The 13,260-nt window shown below is 61.6% G+C and overlaps 1 protein-coding gene across 5 annotated transcripts in view; it reads left to right on the top strand.

Moving 5' to 3' along the window:
* The window catches only part of Sh3tc1 (SH3 domain and tetratricopeptide repeats 1), a 33,569-nt gene that overhangs the window by 14,654 nt on the left and 5,655 nt on the right, over positions 1 to 13,260 (top strand). For 3 of the 5 annotated variants that reach the window (XM_013506769.1, XM_013506768.1, XM_013506767.1), the window contains exons 8-14: positions 495 to 574; positions 1,134 to 1,443; positions 4,394 to 4,527; positions 6,211 to 6,252; positions 7,511 to 9,193; positions 11,877 to 12,057; positions 12,970 to 13,120. In XM_013506769.1, coding sequence (XP_013362223.1) covers positions 495 to 574; positions 1,134 to 1,443; positions 4,394 to 4,527; positions 6,211 to 6,252; positions 7,511 to 9,193; positions 11,877 to 12,057; positions 12,970 to 13,120 — 2,581 coding nt within the window. The remainder of the gene's footprint in view (positions 1 to 494; positions 575 to 1,133; positions 1,444 to 4,393; positions 4,528 to 6,210; positions 6,253 to 7,510; positions 9,194 to 11,876; positions 12,058 to 12,969; positions 13,121 to 13,260) is intronic. The other 2 variants (XM_013506770.1, XM_005408779.2) reach the window with 2 other exon arrangements.

The following is a 13,260-nucleotide window of genomic DNA, read 5'->3' as shown; positions in this document are numbered from 1 at the left end:
TGGCCGGAGCTCCCTGGAGCCAAGGCAGCGGGGAAAGCCGGTGTGCTGATTCACCACGTCAGGAGAGGCGGCGCTCATTGTCTTTCCATCTGAGACCAGAGTCCCTCCGAGGACCCGCCCAGTGCGCGTGGCCTCTGGTCCCCAGCAGGGGACACGGAGCATGTTCTTAGGCCACGGGATTCCTAAATGTGAGTCGGAGCCAGAGGGGCTGCCAATCCCCTGGCCCGGCTTTCTACTTCCCGGCCCAGAGAGAGGGGCAATTTGTCCTGGCACAAGGTGGGGGGACAGCAGAGCCAGAGTGGGAGCCTGGGCTGGGCCCCCTCACGCCTGGCACTGAGCCACTCAGGGTGGCTTGTCCCCCAGACAGGCGCCTAGCTTAGGGTGGGGCCGTACGCACAGGGCAGGTGCTCCTGCACGCGCTGGGAGGCCCTGGGCTCTGCAGGGTACAGATGCCCAAGCTTTTCCTGCAGCGCAGACCTTTTTCCCTGCTCCAGGTGGGCTCTGAGGGTCCCCTGGGACCCCACCGCTGTCAACTCATTGGGTGGACCTGAGACCCCCGACACACAGCTGATGGGTGAGTGTTCCCTGGGCCTGCCCTCCCTGGGGGAGCTGGGGGCACCAGTGTCCCGGAAGTCCCAGCGTCTGCCCTGAGCCTTCCCCAAGCCAGAACAGGAAGCCGGGCTCCCTCCCACGAGGCTCGAGCTCCCAGAGGTCCAGGGCTGAGCCCAGCTGCACATCTGTCAGGAAGCCGGGCGGAAGGCCAGCCCTGCCAGCAACCCTGTGACAGGCCCAGGTGTGAGGCTTTGGCCCTGCAGTGAACCGGCTGGTGTTTGGCAGCGCCCATACCTGCTGGGGTATCGGGCCTGTGTCTGGCCCAGGAGGGACTTGGAGTCTGGTGCCCAGGGCTGAGTTAGTCTATGTCCCTGGGCCTCTGCTTCCCATCCACAACGTACGTTAAAAACACCCCTCTGAAGTTGGGCGTGGGGGCGCACGCCTGTACTCCCAGCACTTGGAGGCTGAGGCAGGAGAACTACAGTGAGTTCAAAGCCAGCCTGGGCTGCACAGTGAGTTCGAGGCCAGCCTGAACTACATAGTGAGACCCTGTCTCAAAAAACAACCCGCCCATCTTGTAGGAACCGTGCCTCTTTCAAACCTCACCAGGCGGAAGTTGGACTCAGGGAGCCTGCGAGGGCAGAGGGACCCCGAGCACCCACGTGGCCCCGTCCCGACTGTGTCTCCTCCTGCAGGCCGTGGCCGGGCCTCCGCGGTGGCTGACTGGCAGAGCTCGGGCCCCGAAGAGCTGTCCCTCCATGCCGGTGACCTCCTGGAGCTCCTCAGTGCCCAGGTGCCCGGCCTGCCCTGGTGTGTGGGCCGGCACGTGGCCTCGGGCTGTGTGGGCTTCGTGCCCACGAGTGTCATCTGCCCGCAGGACCCTGCGTCTGAGTGAGTGGCTGAGGCTCCTTCCTGACCCGTCCCCACTGCTCCTGCGGGCACCTGGCCACCGGCACCCAGGTGACAGACTTGCACGCGTCCTGGGTGCGCCCTTCTCTTCCTCAGCGGCCCATGAAGCCCCCTGGGGCCCCAATGTCCTCCCTCCGATGCTGGCGGGAGGGTGTCCCCGGAGACGTGCTCTGCCCCCGGGTGTCGCCCCCTGGGGGCTCTAGCACAGACTCGAGGCCCACACGGGCCTAGGCCTCCCGCATTTCTGCTGGCTGCTGTGTCCGCTATATCCTCGCGGCCCCCTCCTCCGTGTCTGTGACTCTGTTTCCCATCCTAGCAGGCACCCTCTCTGGTTCCGTGGCCAGCCCGCTCCTGCCTGGCCTCTTCTTACCCGCCACATCCGCACGGACCCAGCTTCCTCAGACAGCCACCATCTGGGGTCCCAGTACCCATGAACTTGGGGGACACCGCTCAACCCTGTGCACTGTGCCACTCCCTTCACAAAGCCCAGCGAAGCTCTGCCCTGGCCTCCAAGGCCCGGAAGACCCTCGGCGTCAAACGCCACTGCTGGCCATCAGCTTCCCCAAGTCCAGCTGTGCTGGAAGGCGCGACTCCCCGCTTTCTCTCAGTGCTGGGAACTGGACACAGCCTTCGCACCAGGCTGCATCCCCATCCCTTTTTATTTTTCATTTCGGGACAGGCCGAATTACCCAGGCTGGGCTTGAACTTGCAATTGTCCTGCCTCAGCCTCTGAGAGTACTGGGGTCACAGGTGTGCACCGACACACCCAGCAGCTTCCCCCTTTTTAACAAGGCTGAGTTGTTAACGCTCCACCTTGTATAACCCTCCACCTTGTTCTCAGGGCCCCGCAATGGTTCGGGGGGACACTGTATCCAGGCCAGCTCTATTCCCTGCATGAGCCCCCGCCCTGCCCGTGACCTGCCTGTCCCCAAGCCCCAGCGGAGGGACTCCCGGGGAGGGCTTCCTGGTCACCTCCACAGCAGCACTGCCCAGCCCTGGGTAACGGCAGGGTGAGAGCGGGGGCTTTGAGGGTGGTCAGTGACACAGTGTGGCCACCCCTGGACAGAACTGCTTCCAGGATGTGGCCTTGGTCCCAGGGGCTGGAGGACATAGGTGTGTGGACAGTGTCCTTACCCCGTTCCACGTCTCTGGGCCTGCACCTCCCAGGAACGAGACAGCTTTGGCGCCCCGGGCCAGGCTGGACTCTGCGAAGGCCTGCACCCCTCAGACCAGATCTCGGGGCCCTCTGGGTCCCCCTTCCGTGTGCCCCCATCAGGTCTGTCTGCCTCCACGCTCCTTGCCTCTGTCCACCGGAGGCCGGGAAGCTGCGGGATCTGGCATTTCCCAAAGGTGTCCCTGGCAGCACTCTGAGACATTGTCGTGACCAGGGCAGAGGCTCTGCTCTGCCCACGTCCCCTGCAGGCCCCCAGGGGTCCCCAGCTGGAGCCCCCTTTTCTTGTTCCTGCCGACGTGTGTCGTGTGCACCTGACCTCTAGACACCTTTTCCTACCGACCCTCTCAGCCTGGCTGGTTCCCCGGGACAGTCTTGGGGACCTCAGCCTTGGCCTAGCCATCTCCAGAGGGGCCCATGTGGGTGATGGGCCCCACCGCCTGCCGAACCTAGGAGGGTGACGGGGCCGTGCCACCGGTCCTGTTACAGCCAGAGAAGCCCTGACACCGTCACGCGCTCACTCAGCAAACACCTGCTGGGTGTAATTCTGATTCCAAACCCAGGATTTTCTCCTTGGGTTTGACGAGCAGCCTTGTGGGAATACTTACAGAGAAGTTGCAAAAGCGTATAAAACTCTCCGCGTGTTCCGGTTGCAACATCAGCCTGGTCCTTTTCTCTCTCTCTATTTATTTTGCGCCCTTTCAGACTACATCGAAAACACAATGTTCCTTTCCCCACGGTAATGCGGGGTGAATTCCTCAAACAGGAGCTTCTGCTGTGCCTCAGGCCATTGCCAAAGTCACAGTGTTTGCCTTTCTTGTTCCAGCCATGCCCGCTGTAGTTAGAAAACCCCTGGCCCGCTGGGGACACAGCTGTCCTGTGCGTCCCCTCCCTCAGAGGCAGCCTCCATCCGTCTTTGTCTTTGGACACTGACAGTTTCGATGGGTACAGGACCGTTATTCTGCAGAATGTTCCAACCGGCTCTAGGGTTTTTTCCTCATCCCTGGGCTGTGTTGCAGTAGTCCTGGAGGAAAACTTGCCTCCTTGCCCCCTCCATTGCTTCCTCTCTCTGATGTTATGGGTCACCCACAAGCCTTTGTACTGTCTCCTTGGGACACACTAGCAGAGGCTGTGGGAGCAGCAGTGCCACTGTCATAGCAGCATCGTAGAAGAGGGGCCTTTGAGGTGAGGCTTTGGAGGCTGCATTGGAGCTCACTCTCTCTCAACCTCATGGCCTTTTCTGTGCCCGGATGTCTGCCCCAGGCCAGACAGGTGTCCTCTGGAGGGAAGAATCTGTTGTTTTCATCTCACTGTAGGTGTGTGGGGACCATCTGTCAAACAAGGGAGTAGAAATGGGTCTTCTGTGAAATGTTTACTTATCTCAAAAGACAAAACGACGACAACTTTAGTTACAGATCTAATCAGCGTGTATCCCTGACTCATGGGGAGCAGGGCAGCCTCCCCCAGGCAGGGGTGAGTCAGCAGGCTTTGAAGGACGGGACAGGGAGACCCAGAGAGGAGACTGAGCCGGGGTCCCTGGGTGACTCTCTTCATGAAGGCTGAAGCAGAGGGGCATCCGTGGGGTGCTGGGCTCTGGCTTGTCTCTGTTCCACTTCTGCTAAGGCCCAGGAACTCCGGCTCCACGCTGAGGCCAGCTCGTTAGCGTGAGCGATGCCATCTTCGTTGGTCTCTCGGTGCCTCCTGTGCTTTATTTCACACTGGAAATGTGGGATTTTAAATAAAGCCCTTAATTTTTTCTAGGTTGGAGGGTGCAATCTTCCTGGATGAGGAGGAACGGTCATTCTTCAGCAGCGAGGGCCACTTCTCTGAGGAGGACGCCCGGCAGCTGCTGGGCAGGACATCGGGCAGGGACGTGTGCACCGTGTACCGCTTGGGTAGGTGCGGGCGGCCGAGTCTCAGCCCAGGGCGGTGATCGCGGAGTTTCCCAGGCAGAGTCCGGAGGGGCAGTGGCTGGGCTGAAGGGCTGGGAGCCAAATGGCTCTGCACCTAGGTGGAATCAAGTGACGTCCTCTGGGCGTAGGCTCCTTGTACCTGGCCTGGGGCCAGCGCTGGGTTTATGCATCTTTACTGCCCAGGACACAGGTTGATGTTTCTGGTGCCATCTGGCTCTGGGCTTGAGACAGGGCAGGCGGCTGAGGCTCCACGCTGCCTGCGGACAGGTGCCAGGGTCCTTCTCTCCAGCAGCCCCAGCACCGGCCTCCCCGGGCACGGGGAGCTCAGGGGCCTGGCTCCAATGTGGCCGGCAGCAGAGGGGCCCGCGGGGACCTGGCCCTTGCTTGGCTTGTCGGTGTGGCTTCCCTCCCCTCTGGAGCCGACACCTGGCTCCCAGGCCCCTGGGGCGCCCCTACCTTCCCTTGACTGGGTGAGGCTGTCCTCACGGGGGCAGGGGCAGAGGCAGGGGCCGCACAGAGGGAGGAAGCTGTCGTGCCCGAGGAGGACGGGTGAGGGCGCAGCACCGGCCGAGCAGGCACCTGGGCACTGTGCGCAGGTCACTCTTCATCCTGCTGAGAGGGCTAGGTGCAAGCGTGCACACCCGCCGCCGTGTCCACACATCCATGTAGGTCCTGCAAACATGCATCTGCACACGTACATATATGTGCAGCAAATCCCCACTGATGTGTATGTGAGCTCACACATGCATGCAGTCCATGTCTGTACCCACGTGTACACATACATAGTCATGGATACACACAAGCATGCACACATGCACAGCACACAGACACACACCTACACACTCATGCACAACTGCAGACACATGCACACATAACCATGCCCACTCATGTGTATACATGTGTGCAGCACACCCACAGGCATGCACACGTGGGCACATGTGTACACATCTACGCACGCACATGTGAATGCATGTGTGCACATACTTAGGAACATAACACATTTCTAGACATGTTTTTCATCCTGCTTGATGACATGCATTGATTTTTTCCCCCCAGAATATGAGGTTTAAACTTCTCCGACCCCACACATGAGCCTCTCCTCCTAAGTGGACAGACGGAACCCAACCTCAGCCTGCGTGCCGGGGCTCAGAGCCTCCCTTCCGTCGCCGGGCTGTCTCGGGAAGCAGAGCGGGGCCCTCACTGGGTGGAACGTGGTGGGCTGGGGGTGCAGTGGGACATTTCTCTGGCCCAATACCTGTGGCCACAGTTTATGTCAGTTAAGCTTTATACATCTTTTCCTCACTCGGTTTCTATGGCAACCTAGCATGAGCATCAGCCTGTCCCAGGGAGGAGACCCTAGGCTGTGGGGGGGCTGCCCTGGGTGAGCCTGGCAGCATGCCTGTGGGGGGCTTGGCCCAGCTCTGTGGGGGCTCAGCTGCTGCCACACAACCCCCGCCCCCCGTAGTGCTGCTGGGGTGTGAGGGCAGCTGGGTGCCAGTGCGACCCTGCCCCTGCGAGCGCAGGGTGGAGGCAGGCGGGGACAGACCACTGCACCCGCGCCCAGGCTGGGGGCCCTGCAAGAGCCGGCTTCTCCCAGGTGGGCTCTGGCCCGGGCTGCTGTCCCGTGTCCCAGAGGCAGGTGGTGATGCTTCTCTCCCTTCTCAGACAGACTGGAAGAGGCTGAGAGTGAGCAACCACAGGAACAAGGTAGGTGCTGCCCTGCGCCCTGGGTCCTCAGTCTGAGGCCTTGCGGGGGGTGGGCGAAGGCCGCAGGGCAGGGTACAGTGGACGCTAGGCACTGACATCGTTCCGCTGCCCGGGCTGGGATTTGGAAACCTAGGCTGGAGAGGGAGCCCCTTGGGCAGCTCTAGTCTCTGGAGGGTCCCGGGCCTTTCAAGATACCCTCTCCCCACCCCTGTGCAGCCCCGTCTCCCCCTCTGCTTGGCTGGGGGGCTGGGTTGGCATTTCCCTGGGAGTGTCCCCAGCTGGGTACAGAGGGACGGTGCTGCTCCTGCCCTGGTGCTGCACACCCACAGGCCCCTGGCCGAGGTCCCAGGAGTGTCCAGCTGTCCACACAGGGGGCTGCCGTGTGAGGTCTTAGCTAATCTGGCAGGGACGGACCAGCTCCTAAACCATGTGTGATTAATTGTCTTCTAAGGCCGAGGCTTTGCAGACCAGTAAAGTGACACCTTGTTTTGAAAGCACTTTCTGTGTGTGAACGAAGAAGAGGCTCTCTGGTCCTGACCCTCCTGAATGACTCCCTGTTGAACAGCCCATGTTTTCCCAGCAGGAAACGTGGCTTGTTTGCACTTTCCCAGGAAGGGAAGGGCTTGGCTCGAGCACTGGTCCCATCCAGGGCGGCCTCAGAGTCTGAACCGCCCAGCTCTCTGCTGGGAACCGGCCCTTCCCGCAATGCGCTGGGCCGACGGTCCCTGTGGCCCTCTCCCCCGCTGTGTTTGATCCTGTTTTGCTTGGTTTTTTGGTGCTGGGGACGGACCCCAGGGCCTCCCACATGCTAGGCGTGCGTTCTACCACTGAACCGCATCCCAACCAGTCTTGTCCGTTTTGTGTGATGGTTTTGAACTCATGCTGCTCAAAAGCTCCGATTGGCTGTTGATGGGAAAGCCTGCGGCTATAGCGCTGGATGTGGACAGGCTGGTTAGGTGGCTCCATCCTCTCGGAGGAAGGGACCTTCAAGAGGCCCTTGGGCTACGTGCCTGAGGACGGGCAGGGGTGGAGGGGTGGGGGTGCCAGGTTTGTCCTCGCCAACTGGGCCATGTCTGTCCTGGGATCCTAGTGACCAGGTCCCCAGGCCCCCCCCCATGACCTTCCTGCTCCAGCAGCCCGACACAGTGTGCAGCGTCTCCAGGAAAGCACTGGAGGGCAGCCTGGGCAGGGCAGCCCCCAAGGCAGGGCAGCCGCAGCCAGGCCTGTGCTGACCAAATGTGTCTTCTCGTACCCGCAGAGGCGTCACCCTCTTGCCCAACCCCAGAGCTACAAGACACCCTGCACACAGTGAGGGGCGTCCTCCAACAGTGCAAGACCTGCCCGGGCCACCCTGAGGAGCCCGTGCTCTGGGACCCCCCAGCAGTGTCCAGCAGCTGGAGTTTGCCGGTCTCCAAGGAGACCCCCTTCTACCTGGACGCCGAGGATGGCTGGTCCAGCCCCAGGGCCCTGGGCTTGCTGCTGCAGTTCCTGAACGCACCCGGGTACGAGGCCGGCTATCGTGGCCTGTATGATGCCCCACTGTCCTGGCTGAGCAGCCTGTCCAAGGGCTTCGCCGATGAAGAGGAGCTGGCCGACTGCCTAGCACAGGCCCGGGGGGCAGCCAAGAAGGCCGGGCTCAGCATGGCCCTGGCCAGGCTCTGCTTCCTGCTGGGGCAGCTGTGCGTCCGGAAGCTCAAGCTGTCCCAGGCCCGGGTGTACTTTGAGGAAGCCCTGGGGGCCCTGGGGGGCGGCTTCGGGGACCTCTTCTTGGTGGTGGCTGTGTACACCCACCTGGCCAGCGTCTACCTGAAGCAGAAGAACAGGGACAAGTGTGCGCAGGCGGTGCCCAGGGCTGCGGCCCTGCTCCTGGGGACGGCGGGCCACGCGGGCAGCACTGAGGCCGAGGCCGAGCTCCTGAAGTTCGCGCTGCGCCGCGCCATCATCGCCCAGAGCCCACAGGCCGAGGCTCGGGCCTGCTTCTTGCTGGCGCAGCACCATGCCCGTCTCAGGCAACCTGAGGAGACCCTGCCCTACCTGGAGCGGCTGCTAGTCCTGCACAAGGTCTCAGGGGCCCCGCACGCGGTGTGGCCCGTGGGCTGCTACCTGCTCCTGGCGGACACCTACAGCAGGAAGTGCCTGCCCCACCTGGCGCTGAGCTGTGTCAGGGCGGCCTCCCTGGGGACGAGGGGCTCACTGGCCAGCTCCCTGTGGAGCGTAGACCTGGTCCTCCAGAACGCCCCCCAGCTTCAGGCCCAGAGCGGGGCCCCCTGCCTTCCCGCGCAGATGGCCCATTACCTCAGACAGGCGCTGACCTCCTCAGCCGTGGGCCCTGGGTGGGTGCTGCGTGGTGCCCTCTGTGCCAGCCTGGCCCAGCTGCACAGCCACCATGGACAACACGGCCAGGCTATTGCCTTCATGACACAGGCAGTGGACGCCGACGCCACAGCGGGGGCCCGCCGCGTGGTGGTCCACGTGGTGGCCCTGGCCTGGCTGCACATGCTCCAGGGACGGAGCCTGGTGGCCCTAGACATCCTGGAGTCTGTCCTGGATGCAGACCTGGCCAGTGAGGACCAGGAAGGCGTGATAGCCAACATGGCAGCCATGGCCCTGAAACGGACGGGCAGGACCCGGCAGGCGGCCGAGGACTACTACCGTGCCCTGCGCGTAGCCCGGCACCTAGGCCAGCGGCAGAACCAGGCGGTGGTCCTGGCCAACTTCGGGGCCCTGTGTCTGCAGGCCGGCGCTGGCAGGCTGGCCCAGCACTACTTCCTAGAGGCCATCGGGGTCTTCTCACCGCTGCCCAGCAGGGAATGTGGCCAGGACTTCACGCAGGTGTTGCTGTGGACGGGCCACCTGTATACCCGCCGGGGCCTCACGCAGCAGGGCAAGTGCTACTACCAGTGGGCGTTTCTGGTTGCCGTGGAGACAGGCCATCTGGAGAGTAAGTGCAGCCCCAGCCCTGCCCAAGCTCTTCTGCATCTGCAAGGGGCTCTCGGCTTCCCAGAAAGGAGGCATGGCTTTTCTGTCTCTTTTCAGAGCGCACCTGGGAGGTGCTGGGGTCCCACAGCCAGGGCTGGTTTCCACCTCAGAGACGCCGAGTGGTGGATGCCTGCAGATGTTCGCAAGGCCTATGGGCCAGGCTGTCCCCCGCCCCCAGGGGCCAGACCCAAGGGGAGGGGAAGACTGGTGGTCCTGGCATACACAGAACTCTTGCATCCTGGCAAGCAGGGCTGCGGGTCAAGCCCGCTCCTCCGGGGAGGCTGAGGCCTGTGCAGCTGGAAGGAATGTTGGCCAGCAGGTGCAGGGGCTCAAGGCATTACTGTGGTCTCTGCCCACTGCCTGCCCACTCCCGTGCCCTCTGTCCGGAGGACACTCAAGTCCACAGAGAAGCCCCCTGGTGTGTAGGCAGGACCTCTGTCGGGGTGCCAAGTGCACCCAGGGGCCTCAGGCTTTGCTTTGGCTCTCCCTTAGGTCACTGGGGAGCCATCGAGTGCTGTAGTGTTCTCACCATGGCCATGCGCAATGGTGGAAATGAGGTGGGATGGGATGCCTGGAAGAGGCAGCAGGGATCCAGGCAAGGGCACAGGAGGGGAGTGTGCCTGAGGGGCAGTTGGAGTTCCGGGTAGCTGGGACAGGTTTCTGTTCATCCTCCTGGGTCCTTTATTGCTCTGTCCTGAGGTGGCTCAGAGAAGGCTGGGGTCAGCCAACCCGAGCCCCAGGGCCGTGGCCACCTCTGCCCATTCCTGAGCACAGGCCCCTGAAGGGACAGAGCTTTAAGAAGTGACCACAGGAACAGGCCTGGAGCGAGGAAGGTGACATCTGTGGGCTTCCACCCTGCCCCATAGTCTCAACAGAGGGGTGGCTCTGGCCGGAAGGGACCCTGGGGGTCTCCAGGAGGACCCAGTGGCCTCCAGCAGGGCCTGGCCACACGCCCAGGTGGCAGCTTCACCTTCCAGCCCTGGTGCTGGGGTTCAAACCCGGGAATGTGGAGGAGGACCCAGAGACTGGGGACACCAAGCCAGCAGCCACAAGCCAGTTGCTTCTGAGCCACGCGGTGCAGTGCGCGTGCCCGGGAGCCGCGCCCCACCTCGCCGGCTGCAACTGCCAGCGCTCGCCGCCCCCTGCCCGCACCTCCGGCCCGGTGCGAGCAGTCCGCGTTGTGCCTGCTCTCTTCCCTGTCAGCCGGGTGAGAGGTTTGTCCGTGGTTTTGGTCTTTTCCAAGACGAAGTTTTGGTTTCACTATTTTTCTCTTCTCTGTGTTCTTATTTATTATTTCTTCTCTGATCGTCCTTATTCTCTTCCTTTTGTTTCCTTTGAGATTAACTAACTCTCCTTTTTCTAGTTTCCTTAAGGCAGAAGTTTAGGTTCCAGTTTTGAAATTTTTTCTTTCTTTTTTGTGGTAATGGAGCTGGAACTCAGGGCCTCCCTCATGCTGGGAAAGTGCTCTACCACTGACCTGCATCCCTGGGCTTTTTAATTTTTTATTTTGAGATAGGATCTCACTAAGTTGCCCAGCCTGGGCTTGAAATTTCAATCCGCCTACCTCAGCCTCCCTAGTAGCTGGGTGACTGGTGTGCGCCCCTGTGTCTGGCATCCTTTATTTTTTGGACAGGGTTTTGCCATGTAGCTCAGGCTGGCCTTGAATTCACTATGTAGTCCAGGCTGGCCTCGAACGTGTGGTGAGCTTCCTGCCTCTGCCTCCGCCTCCTGGGTGCGGGGATTACAGGCATATGCCACCACACCCAGCAATCTGTTTCTTTCTTTTTTTTTTTTTTAATCTTTTTGAGACAGGGTCTCACTATGCAGTTCAGGCTGGCCTTGAGCTCACTTTGTAGCCCAAGCTGGCCTCAAACTCACAACAATCCTCCTGCCTCAGCCTCCCAAGTGCTGGGAGTACAGGTGTGCGCTACCACACCCTGCCCGGCAATCTGTTTCTGATTTCTCTTTTCACTCAGCTTAACTGAAGAACATATTCTGTATGTATCCAGCCTCTTTCTGTTTGCTGAGATGCATACTGTGGCCCGCTGTGTGGCCCAGGCTAGAGAGGGCCATTTGCCGCTGGTGCCGGGCCAGTGTTTCAGGGGCACCTGTTGAGTCTGGCTGGTTTATGGTGTGGTGAAGCCTTCTGTTTCCTGGTTAGCGTGCCGGTAACTTCTAAGGCAGGACTCCCAGCCACTCAGCAGCAGCTTCAGGAGAGACCACTGAGCCCGTGGTTTGGAGTTAGCCGGCTCGGGCTTCGGAACAGAGTCAGACTGCAGCGTCTACCACGTGGCCTTGGCCCAGGGAGGACGCGTGGCCCCCAACTGTCCGTGTCCACCTGCAGTGGGGAAGTCGGGCGCCCCTGGCCCTTGGCTCAGGCTGGAAGTTGTCCCCGTCCTGGCCAGAAGGGGTGGCACCTGGTCAGAACCCCTGGCCAGGGCTCATCATGATGGTCAGTGCTGTCCTTGGACCTTGCCCCGTGTGCCACAGCTGGGTCGGGCCTCGCAGCCAGTCTCTGGGATCAGTTTCCCCCTCTGCGAGGACCTGGCTGGGAGGTATGGCGGAGGTAAAGGGGCTGCAAGGGTTGTGGCCGTGTACCCGGCTGCTGCGGAGCTTTGCGGTGACGACTTCCTTCTGTGCCCCAGGCCAGCTGCAAGCTGTCCAGCGGCTCTGCCACTTCCACAGCTGCATTGCCCCTGATGAGGCACAGTGCGTCGTCTACCTTGAGCTCCAGCTTACGCTGGCCCGGAGGGCGGCCGACAAGGCGCTGGAGGGGCAGCTCCTGGAGGCCATCAGCCGGCTCTACCTGTCCCTGGGCACTGAGCGGTGAGCGCCAGGGCTGTGGCGGCGGGCAGCGCGGAGCTCCCCTTCTCCCTGAGGACCGTGGACGCCCTTAGTGTCAGCGAGCCCTGACCCGGCAGGCCTGGGATCATCTTGGCTGCTGTTCATGACATGAGCCCGGCTCAGCCTTCCCGGGGGCTGCCTAGGCCCCGCCTCTGTCCCCACACTTCCACTGCCCTACACGCTCATTCCCCGCAGGGGCACGGCACAGAATTCCAGGCCACCCTTCCTGCTCGTGTGGCATGTTTGCTTGTTTGTTGCAGTACTGGGGAATGAACCCAGGGCCTTCCCCTAGGCTGTATCCCCAGCTCTTTCTTATTTTGAGACACTCTGGTTAAGTTGTTAAGTTTCTCAAGCTCAGCTCAAACTTGTCATTCTCCTGCCTCAGCCTCCCAGAGTGCTGGGAAGACAGGTGTGTGCCACATGTCCTGCTCATGGTGCCCTGCTCTGAGCTTTCAGCTGCTGGCTCAGCCACAGGCTGTTTGCCCCTTGCGTCCCTAGACAGGACAGTGGCCATGTGTCCCTGCAGTTTCTCACCCACAGAAGGCTGACCGGGACAAGGTCTCGGGGTCAGGTTCCCGTCCTATCACACTGCACAACTGACTGTCCTGACCAAGCCCAGGCCTGGCGGGGTCTGCTCTGTCCAGCGTGGGGCTCACTGAGAGCGGGGAAGCAGCCAGATATCCCTAGGGCTGCACTGCACAGTGGGGGACGGGCAGGGACCAGCGCTGTGCTGCCCCAGGACAAGGACTCCCTGCAGCCTGAGGAGGGCAGGACGCCAGCCACAGCACAGTGTCCTTTCAGTCCCAACTCACTGGGCCTATCTGTCAGCGCTGCCCTAGGGGAAGGAGCAGAGAGTCCCACAGCTGTGGTTGTGACAGCTTCGTCTGCTTTCAGGGCCTACAAATCCGCTCTGGACTATACCAAGCGCAGCCTGGGGATATTCATCGACCTGCAGAAGAAGGAAAAGGAGGCATATGCCTGGCTGCAGGCAGGGAAGATCTACTACATCCTGCGCCAAAATGAACTGGTGGACCTGTACATCCAGGTGCGGGCTTGGGTGTGGGCCAGAAGGTGAAGTCACTCGCTCAGGCACCCATCCATCATCCACCCACCCACCCCTCCATCCATCTACTCACCCGTCCATCCATCCATCCATCCATCCACCCATCCATCATCCACCCACCC

The sequence above is a fragment of the Chinchilla lanigera genome, unplaced genomic scaffold, assembly GCF_000276665.1.
Source record: "Chinchilla lanigera isolate Chin_1 unplaced genomic scaffold, ChiLan1.0 scaffold00113, whole genome shotgun sequence".
NCBI lineage: Eukaryota > Metazoa > Chordata > Mammalia > Rodentia > Chinchillidae > Chinchilla > Chinchilla lanigera.
Note: the sequence above shows the minus strand (reverse complement) of the source record. Positions and strands in the feature narration are given on the sequence as shown.